This window comes from Squalius cephalus (assembly GCF_949319135.1).
Source record: "Squalius cephalus genome assembly, chromosome: 8".
Lineage (NCBI taxonomy): Eukaryota > Metazoa > Chordata > Actinopteri > Cypriniformes > Leuciscidae > Squalius > Squalius cephalus.
The window spans coordinates 23864665-23889133 of record NC_137129.1 but is presented as its reverse complement, the minus strand read 5'-3'; the positions used below and the strand labels follow the sequence as shown (position 1 = coordinate 23889133).

General features: G+C 37.3%; 1 protein-coding gene across 1 annotated transcript; it reads right to left on the bottom strand.

Moving 5' to 3' along the window:
- Positions 1 to 1113: 1113 nt before the first annotated feature.
- On the bottom strand, positions 1114 to 24068 carry clic1 (chloride intracellular channel 1). The gene is made up of 6 exons (XM_079877871.1): positions 23314 to 24068; positions 7993 to 8102; positions 7508 to 7633; positions 7271 to 7377; positions 1489 to 1670; positions 1114 to 1406 (listed from the first exon to the last, which is right to left on the bottom strand). The coding sequence occupies exons 1-6, from the start codon at positions 23350 to 23352 to the stop codon at positions 1245 to 1247; spliced, it is 726 nt and encodes a 241-aa protein (XP_079733997.1). The 5' UTR covers positions 23353 to 24068; the 3' UTR covers positions 1114 to 1244.
- Positions 24069 to 24469: the final 401 nt, after the last annotated feature.

Here is a 24469-nt window from a genome sequence, read left to right as displayed (position 1 = left end):
ATAACCATTTGTTACAACTGAAGTATGCAGAAGAGCATCTCTGAACCTTGAAGCAGATGGGCTACAGCATTCCACTCCTGTCAGCTAAGAACAGGAAACTGAGGCTACAATTCACACAGGCTCACCAAAATTAGACAATAGAAGATTGGACAAACATTGTCTGGTCTGACGAGTCTCGATTTCTGCTGTCAGATGGTAGGGGCAGAATTTGGCGTAAACAACATGAAAGCATGGATCCATCCTGCCAAGTAACAAAATACTAGCAAGGTGTACCTAATAAAGTGGCCAGTGAGTGTAGATACCTTTAGTATTTCCTTGAAATATAAACAAATTCATGCCCACAAACTTTTTGCTTGCAGCCGTTAATGGTTTTCTCTTGTAGAAAGCAACAAACCTGCATACACTTCACACAGTGTTTTCAGTGTGGAAACTGACAGTGATATTTGAAGCATATTCTAGTGCAGTGCTTCTCAAACCATTGTACATTTTGGATGTTTCCCTCACAACCAATTCAATTCTTGCAGTCTTTACTAATGAGCTGATGAGTTGAATCAGTTGTTTTAGGTGAGAGAGACATACAAAATGTGCAGTGGTGGGGAGTCCCAGGGACAGGTTTGAGAAGCACTGTTCTAGTGACTCCGATATGCACATACAACTACGATATATTAAGACTGTTGTTTGGGGATGCTACCTGATTTAAAAGATTTTCAGTGAATAATTACTTATATTTTAGTTTGTCCATCTCACATAATGTATGACTTTAGAAGATTGGGAAATATAAAACATGATTTATAAGGAATACTTTTAAGATACTTCTATGATTTTGTAACATAATCTATGTAAGGGCAGTTTGGACAACTTGGAAACCAGTTTATGAAATGCATGCGACTCAAGAAGATGTAAGTGAAAAGCTCTCATGTTACATAATCCAGATAATGACAGCGAGAGGGAGGGACAGGGGAATGGGGCAATGAGGCAACAATATCCTGTTTGTAACTGCTAGCAAAGCACTTGCCCACACAACATGAAAAATACTGAAAAAGAACCACTATTGAAAGGAACTTGACCTCTGCAGTTCAGGTGCTTTTAAAAAATATGAACTATAAGACCACATTTAGTTTAAAAGTGAGACCTCAGAACCCTACTGGTGCAAACAACCTTAGGAGCTTGAGACATAAAGGAAACATTTGAAACACTACGATAATCTGGAAAGAGAATGCGTGTGTGTGTGTGTGTGTGTCCTTCTATTTGAGTGCCTTCACAACAGAGGAGTAGGCCACGTGTATCTCCTCATCACTAGGGCAAGTGGAAGAAAATTCCTCTCTGGCATACGCTGCATCCAGGTATCGCCACAGAGATGTCAGAGAGCGAGGGATGGAGAAACCTCGAAACTTCTGACACACAACCTAAAGGAAGGAAAAGAGAAGCTAAGCATTTGATTCTGAAACTCTTTTGTTTAAGGATCAGTCCGTTGAGTGTCTGTCTCACTTTGACGATGTGTAGCTTGGGCAGCAGGTTGCAGTCGGCCAGAGTGAACTCCTGACCATCCAGGAAGGGGCGGGTGGAGGAAGTGACATCATCAGCACTGTTCTCATCTATCTCATCCGGTAGAGGAGAGCTCAGATAGTCATCCAACTTCTTCAGGGCCTTCAGTAAACCCTTCTCCAGATCTGCACAAAGAAACTTCATTTAAAAATTTCCTTGTCTGTGTTGATGGATTTCCTATTGAAAGGGGGCTTTTGTCGCACTTTAAATAGCTAATACACCCAAAAGCTTATAAAACCATAATTTTCTATTTGTCATTGCTATTCAGATACAGGTGCTATTTGGTATCCACAGTGACTTGTTCACACCAGCACACAAGTTTGGCCCGAATTTTACATGCGATTTGTCTGTTTAGACCAAAGCGGAAAATGCAATTTTAGTCTCTGACAGTAGGTAGCGCTTATAGAAAAAGCAGAAATACAGCAGAAAACAGAGGGATAATATGTCTAATATACACTATTTGCATTTTTTTCTTTGTTTTTAAAGTTTGTCTCAGTATTTGATTTGCTATGATTGATATTTGTATAATTTCCTTTGTGTGTTCATTGTTCATAACGTTGCAATAAAACGCATTTCTGACACCTGGTTGTCACAGAGAAGAAACAAAATCAAACAGCATTTACATGTTTTCAAACAGCTATTCAATTTTTTTCTCTCTCGCTATGATGTTTATCAAACAAGTACAAGAGTATAGAGAAAGAGAGTTGGGTCTGGATACTTCCTCTGCTATTCACTGTCACTGAAATAGTCTGTTTGTGAGCATCACCAAGTTGATTCTTATTGGTTTTCTTCGCAGTACGATGGAAATGAGATTAGAACATTGCTGCATTGTCGGCGTGTTAATGTTTGTATTGGTCTGAACGTAACCTGTTGTTCATTCAAATTAAAATTTTTATCTCATCAAATTTTTGCACCAAACATTCTTCTTGGTGTGAACAGGCCTTAATCAGGTAAAATGTGACATGGTTCCAGCGACACAAAATTTGTCCACATTAAACACAGAAAATGGGGCATGATGAAACACACTCAATCTCAAAACTCAGCCAATCGAACCATTTCTCTCTGCTTGCGTGCTCTATTACACTCACTCACTACAACTGAAGAAAGCAAGAGCGTGAAACTAAAAAGAAACTAAAGGGGAGAGACTAGTTGACACTTCAGGACTGCGTTGTCGTCGGGTTCAGGCGCAGGTCATTCATCAGATCTGGATACGGCCTGGATCTGGCGGACTGCGGTAAACCTCAGGATAAACAGAGAAACTAATATTAGCGTAGATGCAATCCTTCTTATGATGTAACAAGTACATCAGGATTTATGGGAAGTGTTCTCGGTTCTGGCTGACCTAATCTATGCAGCCTAACATTGACTTATAGAAGTCCATAATGTGTTATGTGTATGCTAGGTCAAAGAGATGTGTTTTTAGTCTAGATTTGAACTGATAGAGTGTGTCTGCTTCCCAGACAATATTAGGAAGACTGTTCCAAAGTTTTGGTGCTAAATAGGGAAATCATCTACCGCTAGCAGTCGATTTTGATATTAGGCATTATCAACTGGCAGGAATTTAGAGATCGCAATAGACGTGAAGGACTATAATGCGTTAAGAGCTCGCTCAAGTACTGGGGAGCTAAACCATTTAGTGCTTTGTAAGTAATTAGCAATATTTTAAAATGTATACGATTTTTAATAGGGAGCCAACAGGTGTGTTGTTGGGGGGGGGGGGGGGGGGGGGGTTTGCGACGTTCGTATGTTACAGGACAACTTAGTTTGAATAAAATTTATATTTGTGTAGTGTTCAATGTTGTTATCAATAGAGATACGCGGATGGGGGTATTAGTTCATCCGCAACCGCATCACAAAACTCATCATCATCCGCACCAACGTTTTTTGACCAGTTTTCAAAGCCGCACCCGCCCGCCATCCGCTGATTGTTTTGCGGTCTATGGACGATGCAATGCTCTGCTGATGCGAGCCGCAATAGAGCCTTTGTCTGTTCTAGAAAGGATGCAGCAAAGATATTTAATGCTAATGTATGAGGCATAGGCCTACGCTGAGTTTCATTCATTTACGATGAGATGCACTCTAGTTCAACTTCACAATGCAATGCAAGTAAATGCGGCGCATCGGAGCCTCAATGTCACGGTTATATTGCTTTTTATTTATTAAATACGAAAAAACGAAATTCGCTTTAAAGAAATGCTTTCTACAAAGCAAAACTTAATGAAGTGGTAAAAATCATGTCTGACGATTTACAAAACAAAACTTTATTAAGTGGTAAAAACCATGTCTCCCGATTGCAAATGTTCATTGCTAATGTTTATTATAGCAAATGTTTTTCATTTGTTTAATAAATCTCATAATGATGGCACATCACTATATCATAGCTTTTATTTCTATCTCAAATGATTGGCGGTCGCTTGGCAAAGAATCAAATACAGTTGAAAACGACGTAGACCATTAATAACACAGACTGTTAACAATTGTTTTTAATTAGTATTTAAACATTCTCTATGATAAAAAATGTTTGTAAAAAATATTTTAATAACACGGTTTTGGCAGTTATAGAGTTGTAATGACGGTGTTCAACTATAACCGTCGGTCTCACGGTTATATGCTAACCGTCACACCCCTAAATAGCATAACAATAATCTAGCCTTGATGTCATGAACCCATTAACTAATTGTTCCGCATTTGTCATTGAGAGCATATGACATAATTTAGATATATTTTTAAGATGGAAAAATGCGGTTTTACAGATACTAGACATGTGACTTTTTCAAAGAGCACACCCAGGTTCCTAACCGACGATGAAGACTTGACAGAGCAGCCATCAAGTGTTAGACAGTATTTTAGGTTGTTACATGAGTACGTTTTTTGTACAATAATTAGAATCTCTGTTTTTTTCAGAATTAAGTAGTAGGAAATTACTAGTCATCCAGTTTTTTATATCAACTATGCATTCCGTTATGGCGTGAAGAAATATAGAGCTGAGTATCATCAGAAAACTGCAAAACTAATACCATGATTCCTAATGATATCTCCTAAGGGTAGCATGTACAGAATGAACAACAAAGGCCCTAGCACTGAGCCTTGAGGTATGCCATACTGAACTTTAGATCGATAAGGCATCTCTTCATTTACTGCTACAAACTGATAATGGTCAGATAAGTATGATTTAAACCATGCTAATGCAATTCCACTAATGTCAACATCATTTTCGAGTCTATTTAAAAGAATGTTGTAGTCAGTAGTATCAAATGCAGCACTAAGATCGAGTAACACTAATAGAGAGATTACAACCACGATGGGATGATAAGAGCATTGTGATTGTGACTCTAATGAGAGCTGTCTATAGTACTATGGTACGGTCTAAATCCTGAATGAAAATCTTTCAACAAAGAGAACATAGTTGTGATGATACTGCCTTTTCTAGTATCTTTGACAGAAAAGATAGATTCGAGATCGGCCTGTAATTGACTAATTTTGTAGGATCAAGTTGCGTTTTTTAACAAGCGGTTTAATCATAGCCAGCTTAAAAGTTTTTGGTATGTATCCTAATGATAAAGATGAATTAATGATATTAAGAAGAGGATCTATGACCTCTGGAAGCATCTCCACACATACCACACTTGTGGTGCTTCTAATTAAGTGATAAAAAAACATTTGACAAAATATGCACTAATCTCTGGACCAATAAAATGTGCAACACTTTACATTTTACAACCAAATTTTATGTAATATCTAATTACTTTAACTTACACTGTAAACTTTTCCTCGACATTGCACAATTTCGGTGGCAAGTGAGTTCCTGAACATGATGAATAATGGGATACACTTAGCCTCAAATACAGCTCCGACGAAGTATTAGAGATACTGTGAATTTAATGTGGATTAAGGGCACTGAGCTTTGGCATTTTTTCCAACCTAGGACAGCAATTACTTCCTGTTGTCTGCACCAAAACTGCAAGTGTGGGTATTGGGACGGGCCCAAAATGTAGTGACGCTCATCCTGGTTGTTATACCTTTTATCCCATGTCACTTAGAATGATGTGGTGTTAAGGGGAGGAACATTCTCATTCTAGAAAGCAATTTACTGGATCTAAATTTTTACATGCCAATGAGCAGGAGATGAAATAATCAATATTTTTTAAATATATTTTCCTAAAAGAGAAGATTGTAGTTGCACATAAAAAGTCTACATGCCCGTTAAACAGCTGATTTGTGTGATGTAAAAATGAAGATAAATCATTTCTGCACTTTTACACATTTAATATAAAATTTACAACCTATGTAATGCCACCGAAAAGTGACACGTTTCAGAGAAAAAAGATAAAAACAAATACTTAAAATAACCTAACTGCACAAGTGTGCACTGCACACTTTTATAAATTGCCATGTGGCTGTTTTCTGAATTAACTAATCATCAAACTCATGCAAAATAGTACACACCTGTCTGCACCTGATGTGAAGCTGTTCTAGTAAGATTTTTCTGACATCTTCTTGGTAGCATGCTACTACAAGAGCCATGGGCCACAAAGAGCTTACAAAGCATCAATGGGATCTCATTGTTAAAAGGTATCGCTCCAGTGAGGACTACAAAAAAAATTCTAAGGCATTAGATATACAATGGAACACAGTGAAGACAGTCCTCAAAGAGTGGAGAAAGTATGGTACAACAGTAACATTATCAAGAAAAGGGCATCTCTCCAAAATTAATGAGAAGACTAAGTGAAAACTAGTCAGGGAAGCAGTCAAGAGACCTACAGCAACATTAAAAGTTGCAGCTTTTTTTTTGGAAAGTAATGGTTGCCTCCGACATGTGACAAGCCCTTTCTGAATAAAAAACATCCAGGCCCGACTTAACTTTACAAAAACATATATCCATTCTCCCAAAACCATGTGGAAAAATGTGTTATGGTCTGATAAGACCAAGACTGTCCTTTCTGACTAAAATGTCACTTTGGTTTTTAGTGGCACTGCATAGGTTGTAATGTTTACATTAAAGATGCAAAGGTTCTGATATTTTTATACATTTAAAAATATTTTAATATGGGTGTGTCCATCGGTCAACTGTACACCCATTTGAGGTCCTGGAGTTTCTTCTAATGAGATGATAATTAGAATCAGGTGTGTTTGATTAGGGAGAAACACAAAAAATAGGCTGAATCCAGAATCGCCTCTAAACCCTCAATCACTAGTCCACTAATACAGTTCACTCAAAGGAGTGAATGAAACGAGAGAGTGAATTCAGACATCGGCTGTACACTCCTTATTGTGGTGCAGAACGTGGGACAGAATGAGTGCACTCGATAACGTCCACTATGGTTTCGGACGGTGTTTGGTGTTTTAAGCCCCCAACGGCGCCTTCCAGGCAGCGAGGGCATGGGTAGGTTTAAGGTTGAGGGTAGGGTTAGCTGCCTCTAAGGAGCCATTGGGGGCTTAAAACACCATTGAGCGTTTCGGACACCATATCAAATGGCTGTCCCCTCAAATAATGGCCTATTTGAGGGTATAGGGGGTGATTTCAGAGCAGTCTGTTCACAGTCTGTAGTGTAAATCTGTAATCCAGGAACATTGGATTTGGATTAAGTTTGACAGACAAAATGAAACAATAGGCTACTGTCTGTTTACAGCTGGTCAGTCGGTTGTGAATCTCACAACTGAACCTTAATACTGGGCATATTTTTAATAAATGAATAAAAACAAACAGAAGCATTCTTGCACTCACTTTCATTCATCTGAGGATTTGAATTCTTAATGTAGGCTGAAAACTTTGAGAACACATCAAGGCCTGCAGTGTTAGATTCAGGATTGCGAGCTGCCAGCCGTGGGTATCTGTGTCGTAGAGAGGGATGAAGAAGAGGAGGACAGTTAGTAAACATAATGAGACAGAATACAAATACAAGCACAGTGATACATGGAGCCACAGAACGAAGGGAAATAAAGCATGCATTAATGAAGTTACTTAGGAGGGCAGAGGGTTTCCTCCAGGAACTCTTCTATCTTGTTGGTGTCCGTCTTCACCTCTGTACCGTACAGCAGGAAAGGGGGCTGAGCACCAGGGGCCAGATCTTTAAGAATGTCTGGCTTCCTAGTCACAAAACAGAGAAATAGGAATAGCACTACTTTTGAAAAATGCTGTATGCATTCTGTGGCAATTTTCTGCATGGATGGAATACACGGATGACCTGCCAAAATTTGATTTGCCAAAAGCACACTGCTCTAATCCCACAATACAATGCACTTGACCTTACATTTCCAGCATGAATGCAAATCTCTTTTTTTTTATTGGACCAACAATTTTAATTTCTGGAATACTGTGACAACAATGTAGCATACTACTAGGTTGAAACAGCAATATGCTAGGTTTCCCTGCATACTTGAAATGATAACTTTATTTAACTGCTTCAGGTTTGTGAATGTCTGCTTGAGTTGCACAGAATCACCAACCTCTTCATGTCAACAGTAGTCACATTAAAGGTCACGCCTTTCAGCCACAGGACCATGAAGAGCCGCTGAGAGAATGGGCAGTTCCCGATACTCTGACCATCACTTCCTGCCTACACACATATGCAAATACAGATAATTACTACAGGTTTCTAAAAGATTGTGTAGCCCCAAATTCTAATCCAAATAATTATACACATAATCCCAAAAAGTACTTTGTTTTTAAACCGCTGTACAGTTTCACTGTATTGTACAGCACCATGGCAAGGAATCATATTGTAACCAAATTATGAATGTGAGTTTGAATGAGTCAGAATAATTAGTACTTAATTATTTATGTCAATCTTTCTGTGTGAAAGCAAGTTAATTATTCTGAGTGCACATGGATACTCAGCATATTAGAGTATATGTTTTGGCTAATCAACTGCATTGATATACATTATTGTAAATTATTACACGGCTCACTGGAATACTTGATTCTGACTGGTAAGTCACAACATTCCAAGGTGTTATTCCCTGAATGACAACCATTCTCAATAGCATGCTGAATATCATACTACCCATCAGGGTTTCTGCTCTTGCTTGTTTCATTCAAATGCAGCAGCTGCCATCTTGTGTCTCTGTTATATTTATCGATTCTCTTAACAATGAAATCGGAGGACTTCAGTATTACTAGTGCTGTGATATTGTTGCTGTGTTCATCTTTTTGCCAGGATGATTGTTTTGTACACGTTAATGGATTATAATATAATAAACAGTAAAGATTTAACTCTTTCCTCACCAGCGTTTTTTTTTTTTTAAAGTTGCTAGCCACCGCCAGCATTTTTGATCATTTTCACAAAAATGTTATGGCCCCCAGTATATTTTGTTGTATAAATATCTGAATATGCAATATATCAAAAGAAAGAACAGAGCCTCTGCTTTAAACAAAAAAAAAAAAAAAAAAAAAAAAAAAAAAAAAAAAAGTTTTATTCTCGTTTAAAGCATTCTTTTTTTGTATAAAAAATTTGGGTAAGTTTAATAAAAAAAAAATAAAAAAATGTTAGCAAAAAGCTGAGAAAATAGCATTTTTATCAAGTCATAGCTCCCCCTACCGTATAACAGTGAAAACACAGAAAGCTAGAAATTTAAGTCAATGCCAGGGAAGCGTTAAAACAGTTTAAAAGTAATTCAATATATATTGTCCCCATAATTATTAATGTGGTGAAAAGAAATGTAATTTGTGGAATGACTCACTTTATCCCATAAAAGTTTTAGTTGTCTTGTTCTGTCATCTTGGCTAAAAGCTGCTTGCTAGTTTCCTTTGCGGAAGCTTTGCACTTTGTGAGCTAATAAAAAATTTCAACAAAAATCAATATTTTGTGTCCAATTATTTACATATGTGAGAAGTAGCTGTTTAAGTGGGATAATAAATATGCAAAATATATCTCTTGAGGACGATACAAGACAATTCAAGGTGATCAGTCTTCTATCACCCTCTCAGAATTTATTCTGCGATAACAGCTGGCGGGATGTACATTATCCCTTACTTGATGCCTGCAACATATACCAAAAAATTTGAGACTTAGGATGATTCAGATTTAGGACAATTTAGAATTTATAAGAATCTGACTTTAGGAGTTGAAATAACAAGGTGATATGAAACATCAGCTACCATGGTAGCTGAACAAAATCAGGGTTACAGGATTCATTTCAAGTAGACAAAACTAAGTCCAATCAGGTTTTGTTGGTACCATGATGCTACCATTTAGGCTATCCTTGTACATACTGGTTTTCCAGTGTTTCAGAAAAGATCTCCACCCATACTACATGACCGAAAACCATTCACGCACACTGGGCATGAAGTTTTGCAGATTGTTGCCGATTGCTCTAATAATAGCTTGCCTCTTGCGCATGTAGGCAGCTGCAGTATTATAATGCAGAGTTAACTGCACAATGGCTGCTAAAAAGGACAACAAAGTCAGCAAAGCTTGCAGTTTCATGTCCATGTTATTGTTTACAGTTGTCAAGGCTGGTCTGTTATTGTCGTGTTCCGGTAGCATAATGGTCATATGATAGGGGCTTGACGAATCAGGGAAGGATACGCAATGATCCAGAAGGCCCAATCAGGGAGCAAATGTGGGCAGCCACGTCTTAATTTTAAAAAGTCTCCGTTTATGGTCCATCTACAGTAAAACACAATCCTGGAGTTTTCAAACTAAAACGTGGTCTGCAGCGTTTCCAAAAATCTCAGTCTTCGAGGGTCGAAAACTCCGGACTAGTCAAGTCACCTTTATTTATATAGCGCTTTTAACAAAATAGTTTGTGTCAAAGCAGCTTTACAGTCATAATAGGAAATTACAGTAACAGAGATTGTTTTGGCTTTACAGCAGCTTAGAATTAAAGCTGCCGTCGGCAACATTTTTTTGATCATATTCAGTGAAATCGACACTATAATCCGACAGAACAACATAAATAAGGTGGTTTTAGAAAAAAACCCGAGCTTCTAACTCCACCTGGAGCGTGTTATTTGTTTTGCAAAAATCCACCGCTCCCGGATCATCAGGTCCAATCAGCGCAGGGGGGTGTGAGATCTGACTGTCAATCACAGGTCGTGCACACGCCACAGATCCCCCCTCCCTCGCGCACGTTACAATATCACATGCACACGACACGCCTGAAGTTCGCCTGAAGATTGCACGAAGCATGATGGCGGAGATAAAATCCACTAACAAGCTTCCAATTCCTCGGTTATTGCTATCTATGGATAGATTAGCCAGGGCAGCCTACCTCCGAGTCCATGGTGTTGATCGATGCTGAGGAGACGGACGCGTTCACAGAAAATCAGGTACACACGCACTGATGAGCACGACCTCGATGGGAGGGTACTCGCTGGTAGTGGGGGAGGGGCATGAGGGGCCCAATCTGCCAGACTTGCCGACTGCAGCTTTAAGTTATTGTCCAGTTAAAGTTAGTTTTGATTGATTGATTCACTTCCGTTGCAAAGATCATTAGTTATTAAAGGTCTCATTGCATGGATTATTTTATTATTTTAGAATGTTTCTTGGGGTGCCCTTATAATGTTAGTATGTTTTTTAGATCAAAAGTTGTTATAATTTAGAAATAAAAGGCATATTTTCTAGCCTGATTTTAGCCTCTGATTTGAACGCTCTGTTTTAAGGGGCGTGAGCCTTCAGTGTAAACGCCCACTGCTGTGATTGGCTGACATGCTTGCATATGAAATATGTAGCATTACATGTGGAACTCTCTCGGAAACTTTTACTATTACAGCTATTATATGTTTTTACTATTACAGCTATCAGGATTAACGAATCGTGAGAAGTTTTTTAAGTATTTAGATCTATTCCCATCACATAAAAGATTGCAGTGATGAGCATTGAGCAGATGACAGCCTGTTGATCACGTGAATGAAGATATTATCATTGCAACGCAGTTTCTGCACTCTCACTAATGCTTTCACCAATGTAAACATGAGGTAAGTACAGTAAGAGCTTCGTTGTGCAGTGTAACAGCGTCACTGATTTCATAACGAGTTTTGGCAAGTGTCCATATAAACTCGCACTGTGAGATTAACAGCTTGGGCGATTGGAAAGGGATTGTTCTTTGATCGCTTTCTGTATATATATATATATATATATATATATATATATTAATCACAGTTTAAGTAAGATTATTTGGTAACACTTTATTTTACGGTGTCCGTGTTACAGAGTAATTACTTAATTAATTACTTAGTAGTAGACGTTGTAATAACATGTAACAAAATTAGAGCCCGACCGATAAAGGATTTTTAAGGCTGATACCGATACAAATATTTGGTATATCGGCCGATATATATATATATTTTTTAAATCCAGAAACGTGTAACAAAACATGAACAGATTTTCCCTAACATTAGTTATTTGTAGTTATTTAAGAGTCCTCAGCCTTACTAAAATAATATAATGCAGTTTAAAACATTTTTTTTTTTTATTAACTTTATTGTCACAACAGAACAGAATATATTAAAGTTCTGATAAATATAATGTATATTAAAAATACAAACTTAAGATATGAAACTTAAAGTCCTTTGAACAAAAAAAAAATCAACTATTATTATTAATATTGACAGTTATAATTAAAAAAAAATCAATGATGATGATATTATTATTATCATCATCATTTGTATTATTATTAAACAAGACAAAGGTCACTCCTAATTCTATCCATCTATTCCATCAAGCTACAACAAACCATTTTCAATCATCATTTGCTGCCTGCCTTCTAAAATCTACTACTTAGTGATGCACTAAATACATTATGTGAGGTAATTAACACATGGTTACCGAGTCGATCGTTCCCTGGGATGCGTTTTCATGAAAATCGAATGTAAAGAGTTTTATCTCTAAAAACAGATTAACGTTAGCTTATAACACTAGTATATGGGGCACAGAGTAAGTAAAAGTAAATCGCTAGTTAATACCACTAACAAGGCTCAAAATAGCCTCACACTAACACGGTAGCATAATGAGGGTCCCTACATGCAAACCGAAGCATTGAGAACTTTGTAAGTGTACAGACAGTTTAATAAGAAGATACTTTATAAAGTACATTACGCGTTTACAGGCATCATCTAAGAAAACAGTCTCGACTAGTCGAGTCACGAACGCCGTGCTACGTTAGATTTCACAAACGTAATTCCTATTGACCAGCTCACTTAGCACGGCGTTCGTGACTCGATTAGTCGAGACTGTTTTCCAAGATGACGAACGGCTGTAAACGCGTAATGTACTGTCTTTATAAAGTATCTTCTTATTAAACTGTCTGTATACTTACAAAGTTCTCAATGCTTCGGTTTGCATGTAGGGACCCTCATTATGCTACCGTGTTAATGTGAGGCTATTTTGAGCCTTGTTAGTGGTATTAACTAGCGATTTACTTTTACTTACTCTGTGCCCCATAGACTAGCGTTATAAGATAATCTGTTTTTAGAGATAAAACTCTTTACATTCGATTTTCATGAAAACGCATCCCAGGGAACGATCGACTCGGTAACCATGTGTTAATTACCCCTACAGTAACGCACACTTGGATTTCACACACGTGTAAAAGAAAAGCTAACTTTTATGCACAGGCTAGCTGCTATGTTTGATACTTTTTCTCTACGTCTAAATGTTCACTCGCGTGCCTAACTTACGTTTTACAATGCAGGGACTGGAACTACAGATATGCTAGTTATAAATACAGTAATCATTACTTTATTTAGGCAGAATACGTTCGTTGTGATTTCCAAGCTCATTGATGTTAGCGATCTTCCTTCTGGTGGACAAACTATGCAGCGCCAACACTCATAACATGGTTGCAGGGTGTTTCGTCCGCTTTTATTTTATTTTTTAAATATTCATTTATCGGCCGTTATAAATGCCGATACCGATAGTTTGGAAAATGTCTAATATCGGCCTGCCGATATATCGGTCGGGCTCCAAACAAAATGTAATTAATATGTAACTAAATTATGGAACAGCCTGTACTTACAGATTGTAATTACGCACATGTAATAGGCAGCTACTGTTACACATATGTAGCAAGCCGAGATGGATAAGGTTTATAGATACACATGAAGTACAATCTTGATACACTTTATTTTACGTAGCTTATCCCTGTGTAATATTATGTAATTGCAATGTAATTAGGAAGCGACTGCATGTATTTAAGCTGTGAACTAGTGAGTTTAAATCAAACTAAGGCAGAGATGGATAAGGTATGTATACACAAAGTACACTTAAGTACAATCTTGATACACTTTATTTGACGTAGCTTATCCCTGTGTAATATTATGTAATTTTAATGTAATTAGGAAGCTACTGCATGTATTTAAGCTGTGAACTAGTGAGTTTAAATCAAACTAAGGCACAGATGGATAAGGTATGTATACACAAAGTACACTTAAGTACAATCTTGATACACTTTATTTTACGTAGCTTATCCCTGTGTAATATTATGTAATTGCAATGTAATTAGGAAGCTACTGCATGTATTTAAGCTGTGAACTAGTGAGTTTAAATCAAACTAAGGCAGAGATGGATAAGGTATGTATACACAAAGTACACTTAAGTCCAATCTTGATACACTTTATTATACATAGCTTATACCTGTGTAACATTCTGTAATTTTAATGTAATTAAGAAGCTACTGCATGTATTTAAGCTGTAAACTAGTGGGTTAATTAAGATGGATAAGGTATGTAGATACACATGAAGTGCACTTAAGTACAATCTTGATACACTTTATTTTATGTTACATATGTGTTATGCTACAGAACGTACAAAATTACCATGTGTAACTGCAGGCTTTTCCCGACCTTAGTAGCCTAAGTACTTGTGTTACATTGTGTAGTACTAAGTACTTTCTTATATAATTACACTGTACCAAGTCTGTAACACGCATGTAACCGACTCGGCTTATTACATATGTGTAACAGTAGCTGACTATTACATGTGCGTAATTACAATCTGTAAGTACAGGCTCTTCCATAACTTAGTTACATGTTATTACAACGTCTACTACTAAGTAATTAATTAAGTAATTAACACGGATGTAATTAACACGGGTGTAACACGGACACCGTAAAATAAAGTGTTACCAATAAAGTGTTACTGTGTTCACCCTACTAAGAGAAACAACGTGAAGATCGTTTAGTCACTGGCTTGATTTACTGATGCATAAACAGTATTGAACGACTTTGAGAGAAAGATTATCTGTCTGAACTTGAACAATTACACATCAGAAATTCACATAACCCACTGGTTCTTCAGAGGCTCAGATGAAGGAACTAAAAAAATACTTTTGTGTTCATTTGTACATCCAAACACTGAGCAACTGCCATGCTTCGCTCGTTTGCAAGCCATGATGTCTCTCGAGGAAAAAACAATATCGCGCTCGCGCAGCTCATTTTCTCATGGGCGGGCCAAATTCTTTTTGCAGGCAAAGAAGAGAAAGGGGAGGTAACCTTTCCCCTTATGACAACATAAAGGGAAGATTTCTAGATTCACCGACTGAGCTTTCATTTTCTCAAAAATACCCAGGGCTTGGTTTACACCCATCAAAACATCTAGCCACTGGGGGGACCATAGGCAGGCTGGGGAAACTCATATTAAGGTTAAAAAACCTCATAAAGTGAAATTTTCATGCAATGGGACCTTTAACTTAGGGGCCGCTAACACAACATCGTTCTAACAGAAAACACTCAACGCGCTCTGGCCCGCTCATCTGCACAAAACAGTGCCTGGTGGCTCAAGAACGCAAACCCTGAATTAGATTTCAAGGTGCAAGCCTTGACCCGCAAAAATGCTGATGGCGTGGACAAGCGCATCACGTGTTTAGTCTATATATATTCGCGTTTGAATATACACTCACCTAAAGGATTATTAGGAACACCTGTTCAATTTCTCATTAATGCAATTATCTAATCAACCAATCACATGGCAGTTGCTTCAATGCATTTAGGGGTGTGGTCCTGGTCAAGACAATCTCCTGAACTCCAAACTGAATGTCAGAATGGGAAAGAAAGGTGATTTAAGCAATTTTGAGCGTGTCATGGTTGTTGGTGCCAGACGGGCCGGTCTGAGTATTTCACAATCTGCTCAGTTACTGGGATTTTCACGCACAACCATTTCTAGGGTTTACAAAGAATGGTGTGAAAAGGGAAAAACATCCAGTATGCGGCAGTCCTGTGGGCGAAAATGCCTTGTTGATGCTAGAGGTCAGAGGAGAATGGGCCGACTGATTCAAGCTGATAGAAGAGCAACTTTGACTGAAATAACCACTCGTTACAACCAAGGTATGTGAAGCCACAACACGCACAACCTTGAGGCGGATGGGCTACAACAGCAGAAGACCCCACCGGGTACCACTCATCTCCACTACAAATAGGAAAAAGAGGCTACAATTTGCACGAGCTCACCAAAATTGGACAGTTGAAGACTGGAAAAATGTTGCCTGGTCTGATGAGTCTCGATTTCTGTTGAGACATTCAGATGGTAGAGTCAGAATTTGGCGTAAACAGAATGAGAACATGGATCCATCATGCCTTGTTACCACTGTGCAGGCTGGTGGTGGTGGTGGTGTAATGGTGTGGGGGATGTTTTCTTGGCACACTTTAGGCCCCTTAGTGCCAATTGGGCATCGTTTAAATGCCACGGCCTACCTGAGCATTGTTGCTGACCATGTTCATCCCTTTATGACCACCATGTACCCATCCTCTGATGGCTACTTCCAGCAGGATAATGCACCATGTCACAAAGCTCGAATCATTTCAAATTGGTTTCTTGAACATGACAATGAGTTCACTGTACTAAAATGGCCCCCACAGTCACCAGATCTCAACCCAATAGAGCACCTTTGGGATGTGGTGGAACGGTAGATTCGTGCCCTGTATGTGCATCCCACAAATCTCCATCAACTGCAAGATGCTATCCTATCAATATGGGCCAACATTTCTAAAGAATGCTTTCAGCACCTTGTTGAATCAATGCCACGTAGAATTAAGGCAGTTCTGAAGGCGAAAGGGGGTCAAACACAGTATTAGTATGGTGTTCCTAATAATCCTTTAGGTGAGTGTATATATATGTGCGCAGACGTGTAGTCCTTCTTTACAAACCAACCCTTAACAAACTACTTGTCTGGCCTTAAAAATGTATAATAAAGAATTATTTATCAATTCTGCACAGCCACGTGAACCGGAATTATCCCAATGTTTTATCTGTACAGACTAGTGTGGAAGCCAGGCGTAACCATAGCAAATGTTGTGTTTTAAACCGAAAACGCACTAGTGTAATAATAGCATTAGTTTAAACCAGACCTGCTCAGAGAAAGAAGTACCTAGAAGTGTCATGAACAGTTTAACTCGATGAACCCTCCCTCTGCACTTTGGAAACAGTGGGCTTTACACACAATTGTGACGTCACATTTGCTGCCATCCAGACACGTCTTTTCCAGGGACGTCCCTGCATTTTTCCAGCAGGACACATACTGCCCAGATTACAAGTGCATTGCTGCATAACAACAGAGTGCAGGTATTAGATTGGCCTGTCTGCAGTCTTCTGGATAAATTGAATCGATCACGCTTTTTTTGTTTCAAACTGAGATCACGATTCTCCCATGATTGTCAACAAACAACTAAACAAAATAACTAGTGCTGGGCAAAGATTAATCGCATCCAAAATAAAAGTTTGTGTTTGCATAATATATGTGTGTGTACTGTGTATAATTATTTTGTATATATAAATACACACATATGCATGTATTTATTTAAAAAATATTTGCATGTATATACTGTATATATATTTATACATAATTTATATTATATATAAATATAAATAATTTATATATAAATAAAAAAAAAATGCAAAACATGCATATGTGTGTATTTATATATACAAAATAATTATACACAGTACACACACATATATTATGCAAACACAAACTTTTATTTTGGATGCGATTAATCTCGATTAATCTTTGCCCAGCACTAAAATTAACATTTAATTTACTAGAGGTTCTGACAAAATGTTAACTTCTGCAGTCTATTTAAAATTATTTATTATTTCTGAATTAATCATTTTTTAAAAACTGTTTGAATTAGTGATAAATATATATAAATACTTCAATACTTGTTTCATGTTCTTGATACTTGTTTCATTACTGGATGAATCAGCATTTTTGAACAAATCTCTTGAATGAATGATTCAATGACAAATACATTTTTAACAGTCCCTTGTCCCCACGCTGTGGCGTTACGAAATAATTGGCACAATCTTTATTTGAAGCTTCAAGTTACTTTTAAAATGGTGATTTGCTCTATTTTGATTGCTTACGTTGATATCAGTGTTTATATCCAAACTATAAACTTTTATCCTAGTACTTCTATGATAATATGAATAATTGTAACACAAAAATAGCGATAGGCCTACTGTGTGGTTGAAAAGACTGTTTGTGAAGTTGTTTCGTACCTATACATGACAACTGCTTTCTTTGGGCCAGTGGCAGTGCAAACTCAGATCTGAATGTTCTGGTGTAATTTTGTCAAAAGCTTAATAGACACAGGAGAATCGTTATCATTTAGAAATGAGATTGCATGGTTGTTTGAATAGAGATCGCAATCTTTTAACAATTAATCGTTCAGCTCTAATGCATTATGAAGTGTAAAATAAGGCAATGAAGGCCCTGTACAATTACACAGTTGAAGAACTGCATAATGGATGAATTGGGGGAAATTCAATTGTCAAACAATTCAAAAATCACATTTCTGTTTCACTTTCATCAGCGACAGGTGCAAGAGCAGTATTGGGGTGCATCAGTGCAAGCGGTACGGGTAACTTGCATTTGTGTGAAGGTATAACTGACATGGAGGCATATATTTTGATTGAGACATAAACTGCCAACTGCCTAAAGACGACATCTTTCCTGGGAAGCAAGACAATGCCAGGCCTCATTCTGAATCTGCACATGCTAAAACTGAGTGGTTTCTAGACAGTCTGCACCATAAAAGGGATGTGTCTGTCTACCTGCCTGCCTGCAGTCCAGATCTGTCTTTTATTGAAAATGTATGACCCATCATGAAAAGGAGAACAACGGTCAGGCATCGGTCAGGCAGCTGTCTTGTATCAGACAAGATTGGGCAAATATTCCACTTGCAAAACTGCAACAATTAGTATACTTAATGTGATATGATCACAAAGGTGATGTAAGCATGCCTCTGTACCAACTTTTGTGGAGTGTGTTGCAGCCATCAAAACTTTTTACAAAATAAAATTAAGTTGGTCAGTGAAAACATTGGAAATATTTTCTTTGTACATTTGTCAGTTAAATAAAGGTTCAAGAGAACAATGATTTTTTAGCATTTTACAAAATGTCCCAATTATTCTGGAAATGGGGTTCTAATTAATATTCAGAGGAACTGAATTTGAAACGAAATAAATAAGGACCAATAAATAAACACTGATACAAAAAAAAAAACATAATAAATTACATATTGATTAGTTGACATGCACAACAGAGGCCCCAGGCCCCAAAAGGTGCACTAGCGACTGACTAGAGGTTGTGGTCTTTAGCGTCCTTGCCCGCCTCCCATGCCGGAAATTCAGTTCGGATCCCAATTGAGCAGTGTGAGTAGAACCAGAGGGGTTACACTTTCAATATAGCACAGGGTGATATAATTAACTTTTTTTATTTTATTGTCATTTTGCATACATAGTTATACTGGTGTGTTGGTTAGGGGGTGGTGTTGCTGTAATTTATAGTAATAGTTTCAAAACTACTAAGAAATCAAGTTTCAAATATAATTATTTTGAAGCATTGGTGCTTAATGTAAAAATATATAGTGTAAACGATAAATCACGTTTGAGATTTGTGCTGGGTACTGTATACAGGCCACCAGGGCACCATACAGACTTTATCAAAGAATTTGCGGACTTTCTATCAGAATTAATATTGACTGCAGATAAAGTACTAATTGTTGGTGATTTTAATATACACATCGATAATGAAAAAGATGCATTGGGATTGGCATTTAAAGACATTGTAAATTCAATTGGAGTTAGACAACACGTGTCAGGACCTACTCATCGTCGTAATCATACTCTAGATCTAATATTATCACATGGAATAGATGTTGATGCCGTTGAAATTCTGCAGCAGAGCGATGACATCTCAGATCATTATCTAGTCTCGTGTAATTTGCACTTAGCCAAGGCTGCAAAGCCGACTCCGTGTTTCAAATATGTTAGATCTATCACTTCTGCTACTAAAGATTGCTTTATTAATAATCTTCCTGATCAGTTTCATCATCTCAGCATCCCAGATAGCTTAGAAGAACTCGATATTGCAACAGAAACTTTTAACTCTCTCTTTTCCAGCACTTTAGACACAGTTGCTCCGTTGCGCTTAAAGAAGATTAAAGAAAATAGTCCAACGCCGTGGTACAACGAGCACACTCAGGCCCTTAAGAGAGCAGCCAGAAAAATAGAGCGCAACTGGAAGAAAACAAAACTAGAGGTATTTCGCATTTCATGGAAGGAGAGCTCAATTACTTACAGAGAGGCTTTAAAAGCGGCTAGATCTGCTTATTTTTCAACCCTATTAGAAGAAAATAAACATAATCCTAGGTATTTATTTGAAACGGTGGCTAAACTAACGAAAAATAAAGCTTCAAGCCCAGAAGTTTCCAAGCAACACAGCAGTAATGATTTTATGAACTTCTTCACTTATAAGATTGATAATATCAGGGACAAAATTATAACTATGCAACCGTCTACTACAGTATCACATCAGGCAGTGCATTGTAGCCTCCCTGAGGAAAAATTTGATTCATTCGTTGCTATAGGAGAGGAAGAATTTACTAAACTCATTAAATCATCTAAATCGACAACATGTATGTTAGACCCTATACCAACTAAGCTACTGAAAGAGATGCTTCCAGAGGTCCTAGATCCTCTTCTTAATATCATTAATTCATCTTTGTCTCTAGGATACGTACCAAAAAACTTTAAGCTGGCTATGATTAAACCGCTTGTTAAAAAAACGCAACTTGATCCTACAGAATTAGTCAATTACAGGCCGATCTCGAATCTACCTTTTCTGTCAAAGATATTAGAAAAGGCAGTATCCTCACAACTGTGTTCCTTTCTTGAAAGAAATGATATCTGCGAGGATTTCCAGTCAGGATTTAGACCGTACCATAGTACCGAGACAGCTCTCGTTAGAGTCACAAATGATTTGCTCTTATCATCCGATCGTGGTTGTATCTCGCTATTAGTGTTACTCGATCTTAGTGCTGCGTTTGACACCATTGACCACAACGTTCTTTTAAATAGATTAGAACATTATGTTGGCATTACGGGAAATGCACTAGCATGGTTTAAATCATACTTATCTGACCGTTATCAGTTTGTAGCAGTAAATGATGAGATGTCTCATCGATCACAAGTTCAGTATGGCGTACCACAAGGCTCAGTACTAGGACCGCTGCTGTTCACTCTGTACATGCTACCATTAGGAGATATCATTAGGAAACATGGAATTAGCTTTCACTGTTATGCTGACGATACTCAGCTGTATATTTCTTCAAAACCTAACGAAACTTATCAATTCATAAAATTAACGGAATGCATAGCAGATATAAAAAATTGGATGACTCGTAATTTCCTACTTCTAAATTCTGAAAAAACAGAGTTTCTAATTATTGGACAAAAAACTTCCTCACGTAATAACCTAGAATACTGTCTAACACTTGATGGCTGCTCTGTTAAGTCTTCGTCGTCGGTTAGGAACCTGGGTGTGCTCTTTGATACCAATCTTTCATTTGAAAGTCACGTGTCTAGTATCTGTAAAACTGCATTTTTCCATCTTAAAAATATATCTAAATTACGCCATATGCTCTCATTGACAAATGCGGAACAATTAGTTCATGCGTTCATGACCTCAAGGCTAGATTATTGCAATGCTCTACTGGGTGGTTGCCCTGCACGTTTAATAAACAAACTACAGCTGGTTCAAAACGCAGCAGCTCGAGTTCTTACCAGAACCAGGAAGTATGACCATATTAGCCCGGTTCTGTCAAAACTGCATTGGCTCCCTATTAAACATCGCATACATTTTAAAATATTGCTGATTACTTACAAAGCACTAAATGGTTTAGCTCCGCAGTACTTGAGCGAGCTCTTAACGCATTATAGTCCTTCACGTCTATTGCGATCTCAAAATTCCGGCCAGTTGATAATACCTAGAATATCAAAATCGACTGCTGGCGGTAGATCCTTCTCCTATTTAGCACCAAAACTCTGGAACAGTCTTCCTACCATTGTCCGGGAAGCAGACACACTCTGTCAGTTCAAAGCCAGATTAAAGACACATCTCTTTGACCTAGCATTCACATAATACATTATAGACTTCTATAATTTAATGTTAGGCTGCATAGATTAGGTCAGCCGGAACCGGGAACACTTCCCATAAATCCTGATGTACTCGTTACATCATGAGAAGAATGGCATCTACGCTAATTTTAGTGTCTGTGTTTATCCCGAGGTTTTCCTGCAGCCTGCCGGATCCGGGCCGTATCCAGATCTGACGAAGGACCTTTGCCTGGACCTGATGACAACGCAGTGCTGAAGTGCCAACTAGTCTCTCCCTATGGAGGATCCCTCTACCACTCTACAGATAAGGCGTTGTCGGGAAATTCGTTTCGCGTTCCTACCCCAAAGCAACAAAATAAAATAAAATTCTTTATCAAAATTTATAAGGAAAGACAAGTACTTTGTTTAGGCTTGGCTTGTAGGGAATTCCAAACCTGCGTATTTTCAAACGCACATAACTATAGAACCCACTCTAAATGCGCATGTGAACGCCATCAGCGTTTCTCACAGGTTCGCGTTTAAAGTCTGTGTAGAGGGAATGGTGTCGTCTTAGCGGCCCCTAATTTAATAACAAATGATCGTTGCGACGGAAGCAAATCAATCAAAACTAACTTTAGATGGAAAATAACTTAACTCTGCTATAAAGCCAAAACAATCTCTGTTACCTTAAATTATACGCTTATCTCTGTGAAGCTGCTTTGAAACAATCTACGTTGTTAAAAGCGCTATATAAATGAAGATGACTTGACTTGACTTGACATGAAATGTTGTTTGGGCCTAGTTCTACTAGGTCTTTTTTTATTTGATAACAAAGCACAATGTAATAACAGCATAATGTAATAAATATTACATTATTAATGTAATGAAAGGTTCAGTTTGTATTAATCATTTTAAAATAATGGTTTTATTTTCCTCCAGTAGAGTTTAAGGGGGCATTGAAGTTGTGCTGGTGTGTTGGATATTTTATGTTGTTTTTTCCTTTAAATGATCACCCATCTACTAGAAGTAATGTACAATAATATTATTACTAGAAATAAAACAAAATTATTAGGCTACTAATAGTAGTAGTAATACTAATAAATGCATGAATATTTAAATCTGGTGCATTTCATAGGTAGTTTAAGACTGCAACACAGGTAGGATTAAGATTAAAGGAATGCCACTGTTTTCTATGCCTTGAAATTATACTATTTATTTGTCTACAATATGACAATGTTTTTGCTGGTTTCATAATGTAATACATTTCTCATAATGTAAACCCCGTTATTAAATTATGAGTTCAAGATTTTATTATGTTTTAAGCCAATTACATTAGAAATATTTGAATACATTAATTATAGAACGTGTTTTACATTGTGCAGATCTATAAATTGTAAGTTGTTAAAATTGCATTAGTTCCAAGTGAAACCATGAAATGGCCTGCGGGTAAACTCACCTTCACAAAGAGCTCAACCTCAGGTTTCTCATCACTCATGCTGGAGTCCAAACAAGTCCCCTAGCAAAGGCCAAATAACTACAGCGAGCGTATAGTTTAATAAATGAATGTGTTATATTCCTGTCGCCCTTTTTTCGAGCTCACTTCCGCTGTGCCTTGTACAATTTGAAATTGTAAGCAACTTTTCCGCTTTGAGGTACGAATATGAGAGCGGGTGAATTTTTTGACCAAAGCCCAAACAAAGTTCACCAAAAAGTGTCTAATTTCCGTGTAACTTATAAAATGTATAAACGATTTACTGTTCGTGTTTAGTATCGAAATCAATAACGCCTACAGCAAGATCAGCCATACTTCCTTCCTCTCTCTCTCTCTCTCTCTCTCTCTCTCTCTCTCATTTCCTGATTTTGACAAGCTTTGAATTTCCTCTAACTTGTAACCGTATTATGTTGGAGGTGATCTACAACATTCGCGCACAAATGGACGCACATAAACATTTACACCAAATCAGTCACTTGATCAATACACGTGTTGTCAGTCGTCACTTTGCATATTTTATAAGTAGCCTATATTTACTAGTCCAAATACATTGAAAAAAAAAAATTCACTTAATTTGAATGACTATCTATTTAGAGCCAATGCTAATACTCATTAGGTACGCTACTATAGTAACAATTTTGCATAGGTAGTATTTAGGTTATAGCCTAATATGAACATTCTTTTAAGTGTTTAAAGGGGAAGTGTGACTTTTACAGTGTGCCTTCTGACACCTAGTGGTAGATAACTGAAACATGAATTTTGAACAAGTTATATTATCTATCTAACAAGTAGATATTGTAACAATTTAGATATAAGTTTAGCATGTGCGGGATATGATGGTGATGCATCAGCCAATGTGTTATTATTGGAAATAAATAAAAAAACATTTGCTAATTCAATTGTTATAGCAGAAAATGTCAAATATTAAATATTAAAAAATGATTTAATGAAAGCGAAGATGTCTGAAATGTACAGTACACCTATTCATGAAAAAAAAGAATAAAAACCCCGTCAATTGCAATAAGTATAACATTTAAAAATAATAACAATAGTAACAACATGCCACTTACCATCTTTTCTGGGGGTCTGATTTTATCTTTTTATTTCAAAATAAAAACTA